This window comes from Glandiceps talaboti, chromosome 14, assembly GCF_964340395.1.
Source record: "Glandiceps talaboti chromosome 14, keGlaTala1.1, whole genome shotgun sequence".
Classification (NCBI taxonomy): Eukaryota; Metazoa; Hemichordata; class Enteropneusta; family Spengelidae; genus Glandiceps; species Glandiceps talaboti.
In genome coordinates, this window is record NC_135562.1 from 2,412,169 (window position 1) to 2,438,693 (window position 26,525).

A 26,525-nucleotide genomic window follows, 5' to 3' on the forward strand; every position below is an offset into this window, starting at 1 on the left:
TAAACGTCTAAAACACAATTTTGAAACAATATTTCACACACAAAACTATATTATATATTTTTTAGGCCATTTTAGAAATTAGTATCGGATACGTTGTTTGACCCCAAGTCACATAGGTTACCTTTGACCTCATACCAAATGACATCATTTTAGTATGACGTCACGTACTGACTGACGCTGAGCGATGACGCGTAATTCTCGCTATTTTTATATGTTCACACGAGACATGCGAGATATAGACGACAGTGTAGACGGACGCAGTACGGCATCTGAAATATTTGTCTGATACTTCCGCCTTCAAAACATAAATCTGATATTTTCGTTCGATTTATTCCATTTAGAGGATGTGAATTACAAAGTTTTCATTTTTATTTGATTAAAAATAACACTGGTTAAAATTTTGTTTGTACGAAGGACTTCACCATTCCGATATGTATATATTTTGCCTTAAATTTCTTGTGCGCAACATGTTTAATTGGTGCGAAGTGGTCAAAGTAGTGCGCAACACGCCGTTACCACATTGTCGTTTACCCGCCTTAGACACGAAGGGGATGTACCACTACAGCTGACTATCTTTTTGCGAAAAATTTACCAGTTTGTCTACAAAATATATTGCCAAAATTACTCCGAAAGGTAGAAGGAGTATTCAAGTGAGGGAATCCTCTGTCCAGGTAAGATTTTCACCTAGTTTTAGGCGTGAATAAGTCAGCGAAAAAACATGGAAAATGTATTTCTATCAATGAATATGGTTGTTGGGTGAAACCCTTCACACACGTAGGTGTGTTTCCTATAATATAGACAGTATTGCACAACATGTAGTTGCTTTGAGTAAGATATTTCGAAATATTTTGGGTTTGTACTGTTTATGTCAGAAGTAAGGACTCGTCTGCTTTTAACTTGTTTATGATACAACTCGTACTGGAAAAATTCTTTATAAATTAGACAGTTTTGGAACACGTCGTGTGTATGCGAACTGGTGTACATTAACAAACGTGCCACGTCCCTGCTGTCAAAAACTACATGAAGTAAAATGACGTTTTTAATCCGTCGATTAAAATTGTTAACATGCATATCTCTAACAAGCTGTTGCCATAAAATCTAACGAAACAGGTTTGTGAGAATCTTGGCGTGTTCGCTGATATTGAAGGACAGCAGTCACGTGGCGTGTCTACAGTTGTAACCGGGACACTCCCCACCTCACCTGTATATTACAGCCTTGAGCATTGATTGGCATTTGTTGAAATCTTATATAAAATATACAGTGGTAGTGTTTTGTTTTTTATAACCACCATTAATCATTTTGTTAAATATGATCACACAGTAAGAATACATTCTGCCAACACTATTTAAAGTGAAAACATGTTTTACGAGATATTTGCATGACAACCTGCCCCAAGACATGCCAACTGTTGATGTTGCTTGTTTCTATGGGAGGAAAATAGAGTTGATATTTGTGGAGTGTCGTAATACTACATGGCTATCACATTTGTCATTTGTCTTTACACATTTGTACAAAGTATAACACAATTTATGGTCAGGAACAATAACTAGATTATGAAGTCAGGTGTTTCAGATTGAAGATATTTCATTTTCAACAAATCTTTTCAGTCTTCATGTTTTTTGAAGTGGAAACCGGTAAATATTACGAGTTAATATTTGAATGTTCATAGAATCACATCAAAGTCATGGCAAGGAAAAGAGAGCCGAGTGAGGTTTTACACATTATTTTTGGTTATTTTTTCAGGGTGGGCACTGCTCCTCGTACTACAGCAAGAATCCTGAAGGGGCGTGCCTTTACCGTGAGCAGTTAGACTGCAATTTTGAGGCGCCGTGGAACCCCAGCTGATATTTGCTAGAAACCCAACTCTTTGAGTTTGCTGTGTAAGTATTACAGGTTTTGCTAGTATTGCTTGATATACAGTATAAAAGTATGGATGTATTGCTATTAATATTAACCTTCATGGCAAAGGTTAAAAGTCTAAGCAACTTGCTGTTCTCTGAGAAAAGGTACTATTAGCAGCACTTTTAATATCTAAGGACCGACTGGATAAAATAAAAAAAAATATTCCAAAACCTTCTATGCAGACATTGTTTCAGACTACCACCAAAACAATTGTCTCCTCCAGACAGCAGTTTTGGAGGATGTTCTTGGTGCGAGTCCCCCCACTGTAGAATTTTTTTTAGTGAGAACACTGCTACCATTATCTGATACACATATTGCATTACCATGTGAACTAAAACGGCCAAGTATTCTCATGCTGGGCTGGCAGTATTTTCTCTTATGGCTTAGTATCTTGGCCATGTGTGAACTAGATGTTTGTGAAACACAATGTGACCACTGCTAAGTAAGCTTTGGTGAGATGAAACATATCAGAGCTGTGTGTTATTTGTTTTGAAATTGTGTCAAAATAGGGTACGACCTGAAATTATGTTATGTGGGGGTTGATTTTACTCGGATTGCCACGTTTTAGTATCATTGGATGTAAAGTTTCGACTTTTTAAAATATCACCTGAGAATCTGTAAAGACCATGTGTAACAAATGTGTAGTGATGACACAGTTGGGTGAAATTATGAGCATGATAAACACACATTGGAGTGCCATATGCCTATCCTGAAAGTCGTATGTTTGCTTCTGCGTTGATATATGAAATATGCAATTTTTAATGGAAATGTACTCGTCAATATGGTAATGCCAACTCTTAAATCATTAAATGATGCCTCTAGGCGACAATGACAATGTTTCTCTAGTGCTCTGTTTGCGAACGATTTGCAAAGTACTTTCTAATCTTCACTTTTTTGTGTTTTAGTCTGTCCCTTCACTCATGAGATAATGAAAAAAGTTAGAATACACTCGTAAATCCTTTGCAGAAAGATGTGGTTAAAATGAGTTGGTCTGCTCCTGTGCTTTTTCAGTAGCTGAAACAAAAATTATGAAAATGCACTGAAATAATTATTTTCTTTGCTAATAGATGCAATTCAAAATGAGATGTCGGCTGCCCTGTATTTTAGTTGCTGAAACAAAAAAATAATAAAAATTCACCAAAGTCATTAATTCTTTGCTGAAGAAAGATGCAATTAAATATACTATATGGTTTATATTTGTATTTTACAGCTTACTTCGTATTTCTTAGTTCCCTGGATAAGTTCCCCATTTGACATACTCTATAAATAATTCACTATGAAGAATATGATTGGAAAAGGTGATGCTGTCGATGTTGTATCCGACAGTGTTACAGTCCGAGATGTTGTGGCCAACAAAATGGCCTTGCATACAATGGAGGTAAGACTTGCCATTAAGTATTGTGATTAGAAAAAGACTTTGCAATTTATATGTTTGCTTCATATATTTTTTGAACTTTGTGAAATGTTGGTATCATAGTAACCATCAACAGAGATGTGGTCGAGTGAACACTGACAGTACTAAGAATGTAAACCATTACATGCCAGAATACCAACTATAGGATTGTTACATTTTGGACTGTTTATCTCCTGGCAGTGATTGATAATGTTTCATTCTCCCAGAACAAGAGTAATAGAAGTGTTAACAGCCCTCTTGTAAATTCTGAGCCACCCTCTTGATAAGGTTACAATTTTGTTTTGAAACCACTTCAATCATTGGCAAAGCAGTGTCACCAGATACCGTAATGTTGGACAAGTCGCTATACCTGAACAGTTCCATTTCTTTATTAATTTAGTGCTGAATCCTCGTGATTTCACCGGACTTGGGTACATTTTACTTACTTTGCTCCCCGTAGCAAAGACATGCACTTACAAAATGTTTATTATTCTAGGACAAAGATGATGCCTTCTTTGTAATGGACCTAGGGGATATTGTACGAAAGTACCAAAAATGGAGGGCATTACTGCCACGGGTAGATCCATTCTATGGTGAGTAAAACTATTAAAATGATGACCGTGTTGTCTTAATCCTAAACTAAATAAGTTGCCATGTCACACTAATATCCCTAAAATTGACTCATTACAAGTAAGTAAATAAATAATATTGATAGTTCAGCATATACATTTATACATTTTACAATTTGTTTTCAGAATTCTCTGTACCTGCTAGACGGTCAAAATAGAACAAGGAGGTTTACTTATTCTTCTCACATACACCTGTAGTAATGCATGTGGAGTAGAAGTTATGGTGTCGACAAAGAAATTGAATGTTCATTATTTTTATGATGCAGCTAGGCAGTAATATTCTGTTTTATGTAGCCAGAATTATAGCCAGGTCAAAGCACAAAAACTTTAGAAACAAAAAGATGAAATTAAAAAAAATCATGTTGTTTTTCCCCAGCTGTGAAATGTAACGAAAACCCAGCAGTCCTGCAAATTTTGGCCAGTTTGGGAACTGGTTTTGACTGTGCTAGCAAGGCAAGTAATTCCAATTCACTTTCCTACTCTTCTTGTATTCTTAATATGTTTCTTTGCAACCTTTAAATTCAGATAATGGCTGACAAAAAGTGAACAAGGAACTAGTAGTATAGGTAGTCTTTCAGCTTGCTCTTTACACCTAGGACAACTTTGGTTGTACCCGACAAATGACTGCTTTGTCAATCAATACAAAAGGAAGTTTGATTTATTGTCTATTTGAAATAAGGAATCTGGTATCTGAATTCCAGACATTGTTCAAATGAAAGAGAATCTCAACAAAGGGAGTTACGAAAATGAGTTCCAGGGGTAATGCTGTTGAATATTGTCTTAAAGTTATTGAAAAAGAGAGTATGGACGCTGTTTTACATGTAGTTGTAATTTTTTTAAACTGCAAAGTAACTTCTAGTTGTAAGCTCAAGTATCCTAATCCCACTTGCTTCCACTGTCTTTGGATGAGAAGGAAAATGTCTGGAATTTGCCATTGGAAATGGCCCCAATTTGGACAAATGAAGATGCAAACCATATACTTGTAGCAGTTCTGAACTTGAAGTTATTAATTCACAACATCATATTTAAATTCTGTCAAAGTAGATCAATCTAATTTGTGATTTTATAAAATTAAAAGTGGAAAGAAGTTTTAGTTCAATCACTGAAAAATTAATCAAAGGAATAGGGTAACCCAAAATAAAAAGTGATGGAAGTTGCTGCAAAGTAGGACTTGTAACCTTTACCAAAGAGGCATGTGAATGATCAATGACTTGATCATTGCCTATGGCTCGCTATGTAGTTGAGAATCAAGTGACCCCCCCCCCCCCCATAAATAAATATAAATAAAAAAATAATGTATTCATTGAAGTACAATTTAATTTGCAGTTATGTGTTAGTCATTTTTCTAAGGATTATTTATTTTCTATTTACAGAGTGAGATTCAAGAAATAACTGACTTGGGTGTGGATCCATCTCGCATTGTGTATGCTAACCCATGTAAACCAAACTCTCACTTGAAGTTTGCTGCAAAGAAAAATGCACGTCTGATGACATTTGACAATGAAATGGAACTGCACAAAGTCAAAGCAGTTTTCCCAGGTGCAAAGTAAGTATCGAAAGTTTGGTGACAAAAAATCTTTGTGTGACGACTATTCAGGAACATTTTGAGCAGCGTGTTATAGTTACTTATTTTAAACCCTTCACTAATATTTTTTTTAGAAATCTTGAACATAGTTTGAATGACCTGCATTTCCAAACTAGAGTTGAACATATTTTAGGAGCATTATTAAGTGGACTGACCAGATAAAAAAATAGGTGCAAGTGTTTTTTTTTCCCTTGTTGAACATACACACACATAGTTTAAGTTATTCCTGTTTCATCACTGTGCTTGTTACAGAGAGAGATAGAGAGAGTGATAAAAAAAATGGTGATCAAAAATGGCTATGAAGACAAACTTGCCCTCGTTGATAAACGTGAAAAGAAATGCAACATAGATCCTCAAGTAATCAGAGCCAATACAACAGTTTGATCCACCAGGAAAGAATTACACGAGAAGACGTGATCATTCTTTGAGAGATACAAGACTGAGAATTTTGTGTTTCTTAATGTATACATGTTTTCCCCCATATTTTTTTTAGAAATCTTGAACCATAGTTTTAACGACCTGCATTTCCAAACTAGAGTTGAACGTATTTTATGAGCATTATTAAGTGGACTGTCCAGATAAAAAAAAATAGGTGCAAGTGTTTTTTTTCCCTTGTTGAACATACACACACATAGTTTGTTATTACTGTTTCATCACTGTGCTTGTTAAGTGTTGTAAGTAGTTTCAATCTATCCGAGTTCCGAAGTCATTTTACCAAGGTTGCCTACCAAATTTACTCATGATGTAAGAGAAACTATGCCAGTTTGAGATTTCTATATTCCTATTAACGGGGGTTTCAAACCCTTCGCAAAAACATGGTATAACAATTTATATACTTGTTCTTTCGCAGACTTCTGCTTCGTATCCTCACTGACGATTCAACAGCTCAGTGCCAGCTAGGTTTGAAGTATGGTTGCCATCCTCATCATGCACCACATCTGTTGAAAGTTGCCAAAGGATTGGACCTCAATGTTGTAGGTGTAAGGTAAGATGAAGTTTTGATCCATATTGATGTGCCAAATTGATGTGCATGTATGAAAGGAGTGTGTTCTATGTTGATGTGCGAAAAATAGCATGTTTGAAGTTGATGTTTTGAAAATAGTCTTGATGTCAATAACAAGACTGTTGATGGTATGCGAGTGTGAGGGATTGCTAGAGAGAGAGATAGAGAGAGCGATAAAAAATGGTGATCAAAAATGGCTATGAAGACAAACTTGCCCTCGTTGATAAACGTGAAAAGAAATGCAATATAGATCCTCAAGTAATCAGAGCCAGTTCAACAGTTTGATCCACCAGGAAAGAATTACACAGGGAGACGTGACCATTCTTTGAGAGATAAAAGGCTGAGAATTTTGTGTTTCTGAATGTATACATGTTTTCCCCCAACAGTTTCCATGTAGGAAGTGGTTGCAGAGATGCAAGAACCTTTGCAGAGTCTATCGAGTCTGCCCGAATGGTATTTGATTACGGAGAACAACTTGGCTTTAAATTTGATATGCTGGACATCGGTGGTGGATATCCTGGCCAGGTGTCTGCACCAATCACATTTGAAGAGGTAGGCATCACTATTGAAGTCTTTTATGCCATTTTTTTCCGTATGAGTATATAATGTGGACTGTCGTCGATGTCTGTTGTAATTAAAGTAAAAAACGCCTCAAACCAGGATTTTCTAATCCCAAATATGTTGATGAATAGACAGCTCCAAGTGAAGATTATGATGAACAAGTGGGAGTTTCAGGGCCTTATCTTTAAAATTTATCTTTTCTTTACAGATGGCAGTGTGCATCAACCATGCTTTGGAGGAGTATTTTCCTAAAGAGTGTGGAGTACGCATCATTGCAGAGCCAGGACGTTACTTTGTAGCTTCAGCTTTCACCCTGACTGTTCATGTGATTGCTAAACGTACTGTAGCCAGAGATGTCCAGACATTCACCGTACCTGGGTCGGAGGGTGAGTTTTTGCTTCATCTCTCTTGGAGTTGAAAAAAGTGAAAGATTTTAAAAATGTTTGTTTCAGCAGACTTCTCCGTAGTTTAGTGCATAGAGAAGGAATAAATAAATGGTAGAGACTAAATGTGACGAGTGAAATGTGTGACCTATGACCTATGTAGAATGTACATGTGAGCCTGTATTTTACCAAGAGAGAATATATAAAGATCAGATCTTTGTTATGAGCAAATAAAAAGGCTTAAAAATTGACAGTACTGTGCTTACAGAAAAACTGGTTATAAATGGCTATGAAGACAACCTTGCCCTCGTTGATAAACATGAAAAGAAATGCAACATAGATCCTCAAGTAATCAGAGCCAATACATTCCTGTAGGAGTGATGACCAGAAAATGACTTGGCATGTCCTGTTATAACCACTGAAGTGTCGAAAATTGAATTATTTACTCTTTTCTTGCAACTCCACAGACTTGGTGGCTAATACTGTAGCTCCAACTGACAGTGAAGAGCCAGCCCACATGTATTACTGCAATGATGGGGTGTATGGTTCATTCAACTGTTTGTTGTATGACCATGCAACTGTGTCTCCAACACTTATCAAGGTTTGTATCTGCTCTTTGGTCTTTGCTGTGTTTTCCCTAGAATTTTTTCATAAGGTGGTGTATGACGGTGAATGTCTGTACTTGCTGGTTAGAGCACAGGAAGGGAGAATCAGGACTGGTGTAATATCATTTTGGCATGAAGAGCAGTGGGTTGGAGTATGATTTTCATGTCAGAACAGCTCTCTGAAATTACAAGAGGGCTTGCTATTTCGAGAGCACAAGGGGAGAATTTTGGGACTGGTTGGCTGGTTTGATGCTATTATAGCATAAAGTGAAGTAGTTTTCAATATGATTTTAATGACGTCAGGATGGTGTTCAGAAATTACAAGAGGTCCAAGACAAGTTTACAACCTAAATGCATATTGTTCATTCTTTCACAGAAAGTGGATCCTACAGAGCCACGATACTCTACCAGTATCTGGGGACCATCGTGTGATGGGTTGGATAGAATCATGGAGAACTGTTTGTTGCCAGAATTGGATGTTGGAGATTGGATTGTATTTGAAGGTAAGTACATCCTTATTAACTAAGCCTTGTATATCCCAACTTTAGTTCCATCTGTATAGCAGTATACATTCTTAAAGTTCATGTTGCAATGAAATTGGCAACAAGATTATTATTGAAAGTAGACTGGGGTGTTAACCCATAGAATGGCATACTTGTGTATAATGCTATCATGGTTTTGAGGGTCCCCGAGGTCATGCAGGTCTTTTCATTATCGCTATTGACAACTATGAAGTATTTTAGGCCCATTTCTCCTGCATTTCCTGCTACTACTTTGAATTAGAAGTTAGACATGAAATAGAATGTTAGATATTGACGTATCCAGTGACATGTATTTGTGAAATTGTTGTGTGGTTCAAGTTTAAATAGCCATTTATCCCAAGAACCTCAAGTTAATAAGAAAATAATTGGGCCTTGGAGGGTCATATGGTCATTATTCAATATGTTTGGCTTAGAGTTAAACAGTGGGGCAATTTGTCTTAATTTGAATCTCTTGTGAAATAGATAGGTGATATTGTACATGTTCTTTGTTTGTATACACTATTGGTGCTGGGGTTCGACAAATGGCATGCCGAGACTTGACCATACATTTAGCAATATAAATGTTCTGGAATTCCCTGCAGTGTCTTATATCTGCCATTAACAAGGGAGAGTTGTGTATGCAAGGTCTATAAATGTAATGGAATGGCCTTCTTTCATTTCAGATATGGGAGCTTACACCATGTGTGCTGCTTCAACCTTCAACGGCTTTCCAAAACCAAAATGCTACTACATGGCTACTGAATCCCTCTGGTAAGTGTGACTAAAAAACCTTGAAAGTAAATAATTTGAACAGAAGTGTGCAGTTGATTATCATAATTTATTGTATAGCTGTCTAGGTTTTATGTAAAATATCATTGTTAGTATTAAAAAGTAGATATTTCATGTTATGTAGTGGTGTCATGAACATTTATGTAAAATTTTCTGCTGAGGTTTTATGTAAAAACCATTCACAATAAGTGTATTGTACAATATAACAATATGATTTGTTGAGTACAAAGAGGTGCTTTCATCTATTGTTTCACCAGCATATTTTTAAAAAGTGAAAATTTCATGCATCTACTTTAGTGGTGTGAGCATTTGGGTTCTTGAAGGGTGGAGTCATTGGTGTGGAAGTCTGTTCTTTAAAAACCATTTGTTCAAAATGTGAATGAAAAATAAAAGCATCTGTGTTACATCAGAAAAAGGGAGTTTCAAATGATGTGGAAATATATATTTGGTTCTACTAATTACTGAAATGACATTAGGTATTTGATGTGACATATTTAGATTCTGGATTGTATGGTTTGCTAAAATGATCAAAGTGGTATGACTAACATCTGTTTTATTGGATTCTCCAGGTCTGACCTCCAGCAGATTTTGCCCGAAATAAGTGAAGAAAAGACCAATGAAAAAAGTAGTTGCTGTGAGGCAGCTACGTGCCCACCGATCACCAGTGGATTTCATATTCCCAGAGACACCTGTGCCCATGTCCCTGGTATGATCATAACAACGCCCATTCCAATTGTGCCTGAAGCCTAAGATCGTTGTATCCAGTCTTGCTCTTTTTTGTGAACTGAACATGTAACCTATTTAATTGTTATTTAGGGTAAATTATCCAATTCTATAAAGGCTATTGGTATAAATATAGAAATATTCAGAGGCTTTTAAGTCTTGGTATACAAAAGGGATCAAATATGAATTCTCACATTTCAAACAGTTTTTACCAAATCATATTAAAACACAGTTAAATACCTTCAACCATTTTTGTCTATGATGTTCTCTTGTCTTATAAATATATCAACTTATCTATGAGCTGAAAGACCAATAAACAAACAAGTTGCATTGTTTCTATTTTATGGCAAAACATGTTGGGACGTAGACAGTAAATAACTTGTCATGCCTTGATACTAGGCTGTGCTACACTATAGTTTAGACTAAATACTGGAGTTCTGTTGTTGATAGGCTTCAAGGGAAACATCTAGTATCGTTAGTAGTAATTGTCAGTCTGTTGCAATTCAAACAAATAAATTTAATTTATTAAGTCCAACTTTAAAAAGTTTTCAACACGCCAAATATATTTTGAGTATTTCGAAAACTAGAAAAACTACTAAAGACTTATCTGGAAGTTTAAGTGTGAATTCTACCAAATTGTCTCAAGCACTGAGTGATCACATGACAAAATCCTGGATGGAAATAAACCCATAATTATCATGCACATCAATCTTGAAGTGCAGAGAATATACTTGGAAGGCTGAAGGTTGTATTGCCACATCACTGTCATGTGATCAGGAAGTGCATGATAATCAGGTAGAATAACTGGTGCTGCTTCTGTACACTGACTTCACCGACACTTAATGATTTTAGATTATCAGAAAGTAGAACAACGCGTTGTCGATACTGATGAAACAACAAGTCAAGCCCCATTCTGTACGTTATGTAACATAGTCAGTTGTAAAACCCATAGCGGTGTAAGGGAATACCTCTATGTGAAACGCAGGTAATAATGGAGACTGTTCAAATTCGAGCTGATAATGCTGGTGTGTACAGGCTATGCTGAGAAAATGATATACCCTTATGTACAACTGTTATCACAGTAATCTTTGCTTGGTTTCAATTCTTCAGGACTGCCCATGTATGAACATTTTCTTCCCCATTTCTTGGGGTATGTACAAGTAGTACAAATGTGGTTTGCCCAATGTTTTCTAATCTAAATTATCTGACACTGGTCATTGAGGATGTTTTTCTCGTGCTGTATGTATAGAACTGTGGACACACTATTTTTTATACTCTACAAACTGCTTCCTATTCAGGCTGAAAGTCTTAAAAACTTACCCCCCCCCCCACCCTCTTATTTCACCGACTAATTATGTCATTAAAATTCATTGATTGTAATTAAATCTCCCGACACGGTTGCAAAGTATTGCTACTAATGAATTCTACAACATTTTGAAATCTCTTCAGATTTGTTGCGTCACAGTAGCTCTTCTACAGCTTCTGTGTCGTATATGACATTGGTTAAGAGATTTGAAATGTGCAATTTGTTAATTTACTGTTTCAATGTTGTATTTATGTTTAAGATGGCATTCATTAAAATCAAATTAAATTAATAATTTGATCTGGTGTGTTTTTAAGTTTATAGTTGAAAATCGAGTTAGTACTTACTACTAGTATAGTAGTGCTGTTGCTGCATTGATAAAATATGTCCGGATGTGTGTGTGGATAGACTTATGAATGTGTTTTTGATTCATTTAGTTAAAAAATGGTGATCGATGCAGTTTAGTAAAACGCATTCCAACGTAAATGAGAAAAACATTCCTAAAGATTAAGAATGAACATATGTACACTTAATGGTGGGAAGCTCTTGTTCATCTTGATACGTTATCAAGTGTTTGTGGCTAGGAATATACCGAATGATAGTACGTAGTTGCGGCTTGAATTAAAGAATTCCTAAAATACATTGTCATTGATTTGTAATTGTAGGAAACCTGAAACGGTATAATTAGGCTGCAAGATACACCGTGTTGTTCCGGCCTTGTACTGGTCGATCGCCTCTATGAAACGGATTGATTGATGTGTGGGGGCGCCCCGTCACGACGTACCTTACTGAATGCGGTATAGTCTGATGTGATAAATCTACTTGTCTATTAAATGCCAATGATAAATACCACCGATTAGACTACATTTTAATCGGGGGTCGATTTTATCCATAAGTATTACAGTAACAAGTTTAAATCGTGATCGCCGTTGAGGGCGCTGATTTGTGGGTACGGACCCCAAAATTCGATTTGATTTGATTTATCGATCAGGGAGTACGATATTACGAGTTCGTTATTGTATCTAACAAAACATTTTCAGTTGTAGCTTTAAAGATGGTTCGAAATCCAGAGTTTTGAAGATTGAAGTTACACATGGTTATTGGTGACCATAATTCGACTACAGAAAATTAAAGTTCATATGAAAAATATTAATATCAGCCTTCCCTCGGCCAAAGAAAGGATTGTTGACGTCAGAGAATATTATTATATATATCTTAGTTCAAGTAATATACTTATAATATAACCTATCTAAACTATTGACCTCATACCTGGATGATTGTGAACATCGCTAGACATATATCATGAGCCAGACATAGTCTTCTGGTTCTGAGTTTTAATGGGCCGAAACTTCTGTTGACGGGTACGGTGGCAATCAGCTGATGGTCCTGTCGGTGTTTAGCATTGGAGGTGAATGTCGTCTAACCTTCTCTGTTTTGAAATCTGTGTGGCTTCACCACAAGTCTATAGACTAAATATAGTAGCCAAAACTTCCAAGGTAGATGTGTCGATGATATTCAATCTTTCCAGTTCAATTCATAGACGGTCTTAATATACATCATCTGTCTAGTTTTGTGCTTGAAAATAAATTTTATTTTGCATATGTAGGAGTAACTTTCGCTCTGACCATTGAATCAGTTGTAATGTGATGTGATGTGATGTGATGTGATGTGACGTGATGTGAAGTTAAAAAAATTATAAAACGCACAGTGAAATATTATGTCTACTACACCGTATGACAATTCATAACGTAATTATAACAAGTCAAGTTATAACATGTATAACCGTGTTTAGAAAAAAATGAGTAGTTAGTTCTGTATTTAGCCCTGGATTATAATTTATGACTTATGAGTGGTACTATCCAGGTTACATTAAATTTTACTGAACGGCCACTACTATTTTTAAAGACCAGGGATTGATGAATCACAGGTTTGTATACATTAATTCAGTATTAAAGTTAATGGTGCAAAATATATAAGAGAACCGCAAGGGGTCCTAAAAATAATTTTCTGATTAGCACACAACAATGTCAGTGGTACAAGGTAGTGTCCGTAACGGTGGTGTACTGCTTAGTCTACTGTGTAGTAGCTATAGTAATATAAGGTCATTTTGGTATGTTAAAGAACTTTTTATTTGCCCAAACAAGTGCAATCTAATGTGCTGTAAACTATGATGAGATGCGACTCTGACCTTTATATATTTGTACATTTCTCTCATTGTTATTTGCCGAAACTCTGGAAAAGCAATAGACACACACAAACACAGGCACAGGCACAGACAAACACAGAAACACACAGACACACAAACAAACACACAGACAGACAGACAGACAGATAGACACATACATACATACATACATACATACATACATACACACATACATAATTACATACATACATACATACATACATACATACATACATACACACACATACATACATACATACATACATACATACATACATACATACATACATACATACATACATGCATGCATGCATGCATGCATGCAGACAGACAGACAGACAGACAGACAGACAGACAGACATTTATGTAACAGTTTTTTTCCACTCAAGGCCAGAATAATTGTCAACACAGTTTTTGAATAAAACCAGTTAATTGCTAGACAATTTTGTCTTCTGTGGAATATATATCATTGTTGACATTGATGAAGACTTCATTTCGTATTTCTTAGCTCCCTGGATAAGTTCCTCATTTGACATACTCTATATAATATTCAAGATGGAGAAAATACCTGCACAAGGCGATATTGTTGATGTTGTATCTGACAGTGTTTCAGTCCGAGACGTTGTGGCCAACAAAATTGCCTTGCATACAATGGAGGTAATACTTACACTTTATAAGTATGGTGATATCTAAGAAACATTAAGATGTTTAGTTCAATTTTTATGACCTCTAAATCCAAAACTTAAATAGATTATCTTGTGATTTATAATTGTGCATGTGATGGAATAATGCAATAAATCAAAAACGTTACCGCTGTCTCAAGTTATGTGGGATACGGGGTGTGAACAAAAATACGGCAGATAATTATGTTACCAAAGTTGTCTTTATTTTAATAACAATGCTAGTATCGCATGTCATGGTTACTTGAAGTTATTAATTAGTGTGTTATTTTATGATATTTATCGTTAAAGCTTCTAATTTGGGAAAATATAACATTCCATACGATGAAATTGAAGACCGTTAACATCAATGATCATTATCAAAATAATATGTTGTAATTCTAGGCACCCGCAATATTATGATGACATTTTACCGGGGATCAAAAATACGGAAAACCATGATTTAAAAAAAAAATATTATCCCTCCTGGACTCTATGTTTGACAAGATAACAAAACTTAAACACACTTTTTGTTGTATCTTTATAGGATGAAGACGACGCCTTCTTTGTGTTCGACCTTGGTGATGTAGTACGGAAGTATGAGAAATGGAAGGCATTGTTGCCCCGTGTACATCCATTTTATGGTAAGAGAACACTTTCATTTTCTGACTTGAGAAAATGTTTCCCTGTGAAGTAAGGACAAGGGATAAAAGTCTTTCAATTTGAACAAATAATATCACAGAGCGCTATCACGTAGACCCAGTGAGCTGATAAGGGTAGACCTGTTATGTATATTTCTGTATGTCCAGACTCTGCAACCAACACAAATAGGAAATTTGCAAACCCACCATGTTGAATGTTGCATCATGGGAAATGTGATAATAAATACTAATCAAATAGTATTGTAAACAATAATGTTACATTGTTTTTAACCACAAATCATCAATTCATAGTCGCCCTGACCATTGTGGGAGGTTTATTTTATCGGTAGCAACTGATTAGGTATTATTACGATAAACACATATAATCCCACAGTCCTTTGCGTCTGAGCATGCTCAGTTTGGATTGCAAGTTCCCTATTTTTGAATCTGATCAAAAATTTAAATGGTTTGTTTGAGTCTTTGGCAGACTCAGAAAACACAACAACACTAATCTAGCAGTAGGATGGTATACCTAAACGCGTATTTGGTCGAAAAAAGAATTGTTCATCGTCGAAATTTGAGACCTTTGATAGAGCAATTTGATCACAAATATAAAAACAAATATTTATTTTCGATAAACATGACTTCAGAAAATATAGTAGGTAAGTCGGAATTTTATTATTTTTCTTTGAGAAATTACTTCACTCGTAAGACGATATACCCATTCGATTTTCGTCACTGTTTTTGTGATCATAGTTTGATGGGATGTTAAAAGGAGTAAATTACATTTATATGTGAAGTAGTCTGTCAGGTATGCCGTGACGGGGCGCCCTCAAACATCGACCAACCCCTAACATCACAGAGGAGGCCGGTGAGGGCGAAACGTCACGACGCATCTTACAGTCTATATGTGAAGTAGACGAACACAAAGGGCAGCATATACTGTATGAACTCAACCGACAGGCTGAAAAGGTCCGGTTTCTCAGGATTAGGATTTTAAAAATATATATTTGGCTTTGAACTTTAACAAGATCAAAGTGACAGTGAAATATTATGTCTTTCGATTCCATATAGTTTATATTTCCTATACATACTGTGTTGTTTTCCCCAGCCGTTAAATGCAATGAAGACGCAGTGCTACTCCAATTCTTTGCAGCCTTAGGTATCGGTTTTGTTTGTGCCAGTTTGGTAAGTCAGTATTCCGTAGTAAAATGCTGTAAAAATAAATACAGTATGTCAGTTTCTTTTTGGATTTGAAAACAAGATGACAAAGAGAACGTAACATAAATAGAATATACAAGACATTACATGACTTAGCATAGAAGAACATAATAATGAAGGCCATCATAATATGACTTAACATAAAAATAATATAGTATCGCATTACGCGTACCAAACATAACATAACATGACATGACATGACATGACAACATAACATAAGAAGCATTACATAACAAAAACACAACACATCACAACACAACACAACACAACACAACACAACACAACATAGCACAGCACAGCACAGCACAACACAACACAACACAGCACAGCACAACACAACACAACACAGTACAGCACAACACTACATCACGCCACACCACACAACTCAACATAGCACATAATATAGAAAAAACAGCATTACATAACAAATATGTGACATAGCATACTATATAACATAGAGTTGGATTCCGTATTCCATACGGGAGTTTAAGTAGACAGCTTGTAATACAATACAGAGTTATCAGTTATTAAAACTACACCAATGTGATACTATAAAATAAATATTATGGCTGTAGCGTGTTTATGATTTGGCGAACGATAGTTATATGTAAAAGGTATATATTGTACAATAAATTTTATTTCCATACAGAGTGAGATTCAAGAAATAACTGACTTGGGTGTGGATCCATCTCGCATTGTGTATGCTAACCCATGTAAATCAAACTCTCACTTGAAGTTTGCCGCTAAGAAAAATGTACGTCTGATGACATTTGACAATGAAATGGAACTGCACAAAGTCAAAGCCGTCTTTCCAGATGCAAAGTGAGTCTTTTTAGGTCTCGACAATGATTTGATCTTTGAGAAAAGAGGGAAGATAGAAATAAAATTGATTAATTGAATAGACTAATTTTACTTTGAAATTGCCTAAAGTATAAATGATAATCGTTATCGCATTGTATATTTTCCAATTAAAATGAAATCCTGTAGAACTCTTCAGCCACACATTGGCAATGATCCATTATTGTTTGTAGGGATGGCTGTCATTAAAGTAATTTTATCACTCGATCTTTTCGCAGACTTTTGATTCGCATTTTGACAGATGATGCAACTTCACATAATCCGTTGAGTATAAAATTTGGCTGCCATCCACGTAAGACTCCATATCTATTGAAAGTAGCCAAAGAACTTGACTTAGATGTTGTCGGTGTTAGGTAAGTTGTAGTGGTAAATAAATCAGATGACGTCATTGCCTTTCCATGTGTTCATGACTGTCGGATTAGACAGAGACAGAGACTAATACACAGAGATACAAAGACAGACTCAGATGCACACAGACAGAGACAAAGACTGTCCCTCTCTCTCTCTCTCTTTCTCTCTCTCTCTCTCTCTCTTTCTCTCTCTCTCTCTCTCTCACTCTCTCTCTCTCTCTCGCTCTCTCTCTCTCTCTCTCTCTCCTCTCTCTCTCTCTCTCTCTCTCTCTCTCTCTCTCTCTCTCTCTCTCTCTCTCTCTCTCTCTCTCTCTCTCTCTCTCTCTCTCTCTCTCTCGAATACTGACATCATTATGGAAAGGCGTTTGAAGCAAATATCTATAAACAACCTACATTTTCTTAAATGCAGAACAATTTCCCAGACTAATAAATAATCAAATGAAAATATTTTTTGCACATTGCAATGTTAATTTATAGCAAATTGTCGCAATACACAGAGTAACGAGGACTCTTTATCTCTTGTATTTTCCTCGAAGAAGACGATTAGGTATATTAAATATATGCTTCAATCTTGTCAATTGCAAGGAAACACTTTATAATAACTCTGAACGGTTGTATTAATTTAAAATATATTCATGTACAGCTTTCACGTTGGAAGTGGATGCACAGAAGCAAGGACTTTTGCAGGGTCTATTGAATCTGCCCGAATGGTATTTGATTACGGAGAACAACTGGGCTTTAAATTTGACATGCTGGACATCGGTGGTGGATATCCTGGCCAGGTGTCTGCACCAATCACATTTGAAGAGGTGAATAAATATCTTTAGCTGAGTTTAGTACTTTGTTGAAACAAAAATCCTTATCTGTGGGAGCATGTATACGTTATTTGGAGATACCGAAAATGTATATGTCAATAATTATGACACACGATAACATATTACACTTGACACAAATTAAAGTGTTTGCCAATCGTCGTAAATCGCTGTCCTTTGTATACGGCTATGCTGTATCGTACATGCGTGTTGTTTTACTCCAGCTTCAGACCACGCTCTAGTCTACCTTTTACATCGTCGTAAACCACAGCCTCTTTTACGGCACCGTACAAGACGCACCGCCCAGTGTCGTGTAAGAAATAACAACTCTGGTTTTACGGGAATGACCTTTTACAGCAACGTTCTTCCCACATTTCTACAGATAGCGCTGACTATCAATCAAGCTTTGAATGAACACTTTCCGAAGAACTGTGGGGTAACGATCATTGCTGAACCAGGCCGTTACTTTGTAGCTTCAGCATACACTACTGCAATTCAACTAATAGCAAAACGTATGCTTGTGAAGAATGGCTCAGGAAGTAAGTGTTAAAGTACACGTTTTGGTCTGTCTGTCTGTCTGTCTGTCTGTCTGTCTGTCTGTCTGTCTGTCTGTCTGTCTGTCTGTCTGTCTGTCTGTCTGTCTGTCTGTCTGTCTGTCTGTCTGTCTGTCTGTCTGTCTGCCTGCCTGCCTGCCTGCCTGCCTGCCTGCCTGCCTGCCTGTCTGTCTGTCTGTCTGTCTGTCTGTCTGTCTGTCTGTCTGTCTGTCTGTCTGTCTGTCTGTCTGTCTGTCTGTCTGTCTGTCTGGCTGGCTTTCGTCATATCCCTTAAAGCTGTCTATTAGCTTGTTAATCACCTGTCCCTATGCCTCTCTGAAAACCACAAACATACAAAAATACGACAATTACACAAAATACTTTCAACTTTCAAGTATATACAAATGTGCACTAAACTTATCCTGACTATAAAATACAAAAGAAATCAAGCTGAGACGATTGTAAACCATATGCATTTTGTTGCTTAAATCTATTTGTTCAGCAAAGTAAGGAAACTTTATCAAAATGATAATAATAACAATAAAAACGCATTACCTTTCTCTTTCTGAAGAATTTGTTGATAAATCTTTGGCAGCTGATGATATTAGTGAACCATACTTTATGTATCATTGTAACGATGGCATCTATGGATCCTTCAGTTGTATTCTAAACGATGAACAGCTAGAACTGTTTCCATGTCTTCTGAAGGTCAGTCAACACTGCCAGCTTTACTTGCTATATCCTCCATTGAGACTGGGTTGAAGCGGTTAGATGTCTTTATTTACCTCTATTTCCATCCTTTTGTATCATTTGTTTTGTTGCGGGTGATCACCGCCTTCCAACCCGGAACAAAACAAACGACACTAAACGATGGAAAGAGGTAAATACAGATATCTTGCCGATTCCACAACACCAGAGTTTAATCATATGGGGTGGGTAACCAACCGGGCATTACCTACACTCAGCCTGCAAACCCAGTGCTATGAACGTCAGTATTTTGGCCATATGAATGGAGAGAACGTTAAGTTCCAGGTTCACGAATCACCACCCAGCCCAAGTGGAGGGAACACTTGCCATGTCCACAACCCAGCATTCTGTGGAGGATATATTCCTGGAATGATATATATATATATATATATATATATATATATATATATATATATATATATATATATATATATATATATATATATGTGTGTGTGTGTGTGTGTGTGTGTGTGTGTGTGTGTGTGTGTGTGTGTGTGTGTGTATGTGTGTGTGTGTGTGTGTGTGTGTGTGTGTGTGTGTGTGTGTGTGTGTGTGTGCGTGCGTGCGTGCGTGCGCGTGCGTGTTCCTGTTATCAGTCTGTCTGTAAACACGCTATCCCAAAAATTGATTTTGAACTATTGGCGTTAATTTTGAGCACTCCTCTTCCAATATGTATTGATAATTACATATGTAATTGCCCCTCTCGTTTTCAGGATGTAGAATCAGAGGAACCTCGATTCAATAGTACACTTTGGGGTCCAACATGTAATACACTTGACCGAATAAAAGAAGACTGTCTTCTGCCAGAACTCGAAGTGGGTGATTACCTTTTGTTTTATGGTGAGGAAATCATGATGATAACAGTAGTGAAAAAGTTATAAGGGTCGCCAGATTATTTTTCCTATCGAGTAATTAATTTTGATTTCCTTATGTGTTTCCAAAATTTTACTATAAAATACATCAATTTGGAGCGCTCTGATAGGCCAATTTACAGTACACTTTAAATGATCAGTTGTACTCATGTATCACATTCAGAATATACTGAACAAGATTCGAAATAAAAATACTCATTGTGATAATTGTGGTTTCTCTTCCAGACAGAGGGGCATACTCTACTAGCTGTGCTACCACCTTCTGTGGATTTGACAAGCTGAAAACGTACTACATGGCTACTGCCTCTAGCTGGTAAGTTCACATGTTCACCCAGTCTGATTAAAATCTGACATGGTAAAAGCGGCTAGATGTTTTTATATACCTCTATTTTGATCGTGTTGTGTCCCGGGTGATCGCCGTCTTCTATCGGCCTTGATAATACACAATTGTTCAGTCAAACATTGAGATTGAGAGGCAAATTTAGCCATTACTACTGATCACCACAAAAATAGTTGCGATGCCTCCACTGCATACAAACAATATAGTTCCGCCCCATAATGAGATGAAACTCTGTAGCACCAGACACGTGACACCAACCCCACATCTTTCATCAATATTAAGATGTTCATCAATTTTCTATTTATATTCCTACAGGTCCTACCTGACGGAACTATGGCCTTCTTATCATGATCATGTTGGAAAAGTCGACGTTAAAATCAACAAATGTACGGAATCTTCTGACTCTATGTGAAATTAATTTCACTCTGAGATAACATTCAAAGACTGTCACTATGCAACTTTACATATCACTTCGAATTTTAATTCTTAATGCACCGGAATTCGAATACTTCTTGTGGCTTTCATCACAGATATTAGCAGTGTCTATCGGGCAGTATGTCTGTCTGTCTGTCTGTCTGTCTGTCTGTCTGTGTGCGTGCGTGCGTCATTCAACATCACTGTAAATGAACCAGACGTCATAATGGCAATTTAATACTGGCAGGTTGGTAAATTTACAGTCTCTCTCTCTCTCTCTCTCTCTCTCTCTCTCTCTCTCTCTCTCTCTCTCTCTCTCTCTCTCTCTCTCTCTCTCTCTCTCTCTCTCTCTCTCTCACAAACACACACACACACACGACAATCTTGTTTGCAGTCATTAAATAATATTGAAAACGGTGTTCGGATTCACCTTTCCCTTTATTGTAACCTAGTAACTGACCAATTTAAATAAATACAACACCAGATGTATACAAATTGACGTGTAAGGACAACAAGTTAGACTTCGATTGTTTTTCCTTCACGAATTACCTCTATGTGGAGTTACAAGTGAATTGAAGTGTGAAGGAATGGAAACAGTGCCTTTTCTTGATAGAACCTGAAAGTATCTGTTACGAATAAGAAAAATAGGATTTAAGATGCTATGCTTTTCATTGAATAATTCTGAGCAGAAACCTTGATGATAATCGCCTGATTGATAAATTTAATTAATGTTTTATGCTAGTAACACCAATGATACCTATCATATAATTATATATGTAATGTTATCCTTAATATTTCAACAAATTTTGATTACATTATGACCTTATATTGATGATATATATTTTAATAGGCAGATGTTATTATTTATTCAAATAATTCATTAATATGCATAGGACGCTTACCAAACTCTAGTCAATTATTTTTCAATGAAATGACCATAATACTGATACTGATGATGGGACGAAGAACAGAATGATTCGAAAGGATCGTTTAGACGTAATAATGATAATAATTATAAATAAACCATGGTTGTAGACGGAATTAATTAGAAGTAGTCAATGAATCAGTGAAAGTAGTTTGACCTTATAGTAGCTGTAACGATAAACATTCTTGCAAAGATCTTCTAGGAGAACGTTGAATATGTCAAAACAAATGTTGACAGTATGTTCCTGAAGTTTTCACCTACAATATTGCATTGCAAATATGTGGGTAATTTCCTGCATGGTGTTAGTACTGTTATCAATTCTGGCCATAGAGCATGTTCGCAACGAAATACTTTAAGTTATGGTAATCTTCACCATCATATTATTGAATTTAATCATTGGACATTAGCACGTACATGCTGTACCAAATAATCACCAATAACCAATAGTGGGTCAACATGTTGAAAAAAAACGAAGCTACTGTTCCACAAATATATTATAGTTATGTTTTAACGACAGATATCTTATCTAAAAATAAACCATATACCCAAATCCAAAATGTACCCGACTTCAATATACCAAAATCTAAGGTAAATAATTATGCACGAAGACCCATTTTGAGGACATTATATTGACCGACAAACAGCCAGTAAAGATAAAACTTTCAAACACAGATGGCTAATAAACACTAAGAACTGTTCAAATTACAACTAAAACAGAGTGTTTGCCAGAAGACTGTACATAACATATACATTTACAGCTATAAAACAGATCTGTTTTAGCTGTAAATGTATAGTGTGTTCTCCTGAAGACTATACACAACATACATGTACATTTAATCACCAACGCCGATCACTTGGCAAGTTGAGTTTGTTGTTTTACTCGTTAGATAAGAACACTTTTATAGCATTTATTGAGATTAAAGAGAAGGTTTCGTGCACATATCAAGTCAGCCTTTGTATTGAGATTTCCTTAAATAATAACAATGCTGTGTTCACAGTAAAAAGTTATTATCTATCAAGTAAAATAACAACTTAAACTTGCCAGATGACCTAATTTGATTATAAATGTATATGTTACATATAGTCTTTTGGCAAACACTGCCTGTTTTAATTGTATGTAAAGTTCATAAAAGATTAAAATTAATGCAATTAAGGAGAATACGATGCTGTATGATATGTAGTTCGTTCCGTAATCACTATCACCATATTGCTTGTATCTTGTCCACCTACTCTTGACAACTGTTGCAAAAAAAAAAATACATTTGGAAATTAACATTTGAAAATTTGGATTTAGTCTTTTAGATTTTACACATTTTGATGGGGATAAAAGTATTTTCACGGTCTTCACTTTTTAGTTTTCATAAACTGTAAAACTTAACAAATAAAGCGTAATCTATATCCGTTATACTTTGTTACGACAGATGTCTTCTCTGCAATTCTTTAAAAAGTATTTCTGTAAATGTACACACAAGATAAATGTATCAAAAGTTCTCTTGTTGGACATTGAATAAAACATCATATTTTGGTAAATGGTAAATATTAGCACTGGAATAAATGTAAATTGTGAAGTATATGCTCCCTTACCTGTTAGATTTCTGCATTGGGCCATGAGTGATGAAAGTACTAGTCGACTTGGTGTCATCACTCCGGTCACTTATTGCTCTACGTTTACGATCAACACAGTCCTGAAAATAACCAATCCTCTTATGTGTTAACATCTTATTTAACCTTTATCAGAAATGTTTCCAAGAGATAGATACTATCATTATACACATTTTCTTTATTTGAAGCATATTCACTTTCTTTGTCGTAAGATACAGTTTAGATGGATTCTATATTATGTATCTGTTTTCTTACAGTCTGTCCTGTAAATGCATTTGTTGGATTACTATAGGTGTTTCACTAATGTCATATTTGACATTTATTGATTTCACCAGGAAATTAAAAGAAAAACCATACATAACAAATTAATTAACAAAATATATAAATGAAATCAAACAATATTCAATCAAATACATCATGGAGGACGTCCTTCCCCTGGCAGTCCCGAGTCCTACCTGAGGTAGGATAAGTGAACATCTAAGTATAAACTCAGCTTGTAAGACTATTTTCTTTCTAAATACGCCATAGTTTCTGACATGTGTCGATGCATACCTGGCTACAACGAGTTCCAGCCTCATCTTTCTTGCAGATGTGAACCTTACAGTGGATGTACAGGTTAATCTCATCTCCATCCTCTACGTCATCACGGTTTACGGCATCATAGGCATCCCAGGCAACATGGATTGTAAGGTCACCAGTGTTATCATAAATGATGACACCTTCCTGGATACACCTGTACATAACAAAGAGTGAAGCATGACTATATACACCCTATACATGTGTTAGTCTGATTAATGTGCTAATTTTATACTGAATGGTCCTCATTAGCCTCTTTCAGACCGAGGACGTCCTACCCCATGCAGTCCCGAGTTCTACCTGAGGTAGGATAAGTTTACATGTTTGTCTCTAAAGATAGGAAGGCTATGGCATAGATGTTGCTCGATCCCTCCTAAACCCATCCTGACTCCATTCTAAGAAATATACCTTGTGACGTAATGGCACTTTGCCGACGTTTACACACACACACACACACACACACACACACACATGTACACACACACACACACACACACACACACCTCCTTACGATTTTACATGAACAACAGACAAAGAACCATGAAATACATAATAAGGTTGGAAGAAAACTGCAAACCTGTTCCCTTTCAGTGCCACAACAAGAGGTCATAAGGCGTTCAAGATAGAATGCGTCCACATAGCACAGAGGACGACGTGATGGGGTTTCAGGAAACCTCTCGAAGGTGTCTAAGTCAGGACGAAGGTGTCTAAGTCCAGAACTCGTCTGCGTCTATACGGGCCTCAACCTATCCTGAATTTTACCTCAGGTAGTATTTCTCGTGTCGTCCAGATGGGATATCGTCAACGGTTGCAGATGAGGTGTGGCCAAAATACTAAAAGTTACAATACCGAGTTCACAGGCTGAGCAGACAACGCTTACCACGTGCACCACCCAGCTTACTATAGAGGTTACCATTATCATGATTGGTGTACAAAACTTACCCATTAACAATCAGTTCATAGTGGTCAATGTCAGCGTTTGGATCATCACTTTCAGATGCATAGCAATCCTCAGCAAACAACACCAAACTTGAGTCATGTAACTCAACTTGAAGCTCAAAGTAAATAAACACTCCATCGCATATCATCAATGGAAAGTCGTTTTCATTGAACAGCGTGGTGTAAGTGGCGTTTGTGTACAACGATGCAGTGATATTGAAAGTACCAAATCCTCTGAGTGTAACCAGTACGCAGCTACAGAAAGACAAATAAAGATGACACTGTTATGAAAGATTGGTGTTACTAGAAGGCTGTAGTTGTCAGATCTTGATCGGTGATAGTAACAATAGGTCCAGCAAACTATATCTGTTCAACTTTATGTTAAACTATTTGTTATGGCCTTATAATTAACGTCTTTATGACAAAAGAACTGACAGAAGAATTTCTAAAAGCTATAACACGGGGCTAAAGACACGTGTCTGCTTACCATGGATTGGTTATGATATGTATTGGTGCAATCGTGTACTCGGTCTCATAGCAACATTCCAATTCAAATATCTCTGTGCCTCTTTTGCTGTGAACAATGTTAGTGTAAACAATGCGGTTTTCTTGTGGTTTTTCCTGAAGAATGTGGAAATGAGAGCGTATGAATGTATGAAAGACAACACAATTTTCAATCCATTTCTCAATTGCAGCCATCTTTTGAAAGGAGGAAATGAAATGTATTGGATTGTAATGAAAGTAATCACAAATGAATGTAATTCCATTATTTCTATATATTAATTTAATAAATACAAAACAACTAAGATTAATATCAATATTTGCATATTTGACACTCACATATGATACAGTACCACACTTTTCCAAATCAGTAACCAATTCGATATACTCCATCCCTCCAATATAACGACTCTTGCCAGTGCAATCATCATCATAAAGATGGTATTGATTGGGTTCGTCTTGATGATTTGGCATCAACTCAGTTAGCCATTTTATGGATATTGTCGCTATCATACTGTCAGCCAAACATGTTATGTTCCTGTTAAAGGCTGTAACAAGGAACGTAACATATACCAGGTATTTTACAAAGTTTCAAACGACCTTTCTCTGTCTGTCTGTCTGTCTGTCTGTCTGTCTATATGTATCCTCTGTCCACTGCCATCGATATCCTCCTCCCATCTCTTTCTATCTTCCTCCCCCCTCCCTCCCTCCCTCCCTCGATCCCTCCATCCATCCATCCACCCACCCACCCACCCCTCCCTTCGTCCATCAGTCCCTCCTTCCAGCCATCCCCTATTTATTCATCTATGTATCATCCATCCATCCATCCATCCATCCTTCCATCCATCTATCCATCCATCTATCTATCTATCCATCCATCCATCCATCCATCCATCCATCTATCCATCCATCCATCCACCCGTCCATCCATCCATCCAACTATCTTTCCATC

General features: G+C 36.4%; 2 protein-coding genes across 2 annotated transcripts; both read left to right on the forward strand.

The window, feature by feature from the left end:
• The first annotated feature begins 494 nt into the window (after positions 1-494).
• On the forward strand, positions 495-11,686 carry LOC144445174 (ornithine decarboxylase-like). The gene is made up of 13 exons (XM_078134708.1): positions 495-671; positions 1,745-1,881; positions 3,114-3,281; positions 3,793-3,889; positions 4,302-4,378; positions 5,299-5,471; positions 6,361-6,495; positions 6,900-7,065; positions 7,283-7,460; positions 7,925-8,058; positions 8,439-8,565; positions 9,267-9,354; positions 9,942-11,686. The coding sequence occupies exons 3-13, from the start codon at positions 3,180-3,182 to the stop codon at positions 10,120-10,122; spliced, it is 1,458 nt and encodes a 485-aa protein (XP_077990834.1). The 5' UTR covers positions 495-671; positions 1,745-1,881; positions 3,114-3,179; the 3' UTR covers positions 10,123-11,686.
• Positions 11,687-14,138: 2,452 nt separating this feature from the next.
• On the forward strand, positions 14,139-21,028 carry LOC144445800 (ornithine decarboxylase-like). Its single transcript, XM_078135440.1, has 11 exons — positions 14,139-14,240; positions 14,790-14,886; positions 15,995-16,071; positions 16,754-16,926; positions 17,181-17,315; positions 17,956-18,121; positions 18,507-18,653; positions 19,198-19,365; positions 20,118-20,244; positions 20,502-20,589; positions 20,932-21,028. The coding sequence occupies exons 1-11, from the start codon at positions 14,139-14,141 to the stop codon at positions 21,026-21,028; spliced, it is 1,377 nt and encodes a 458-aa protein (XP_077991566.1).
• Positions 21,029-26,525: the final 5,497 nt, after the last annotated feature.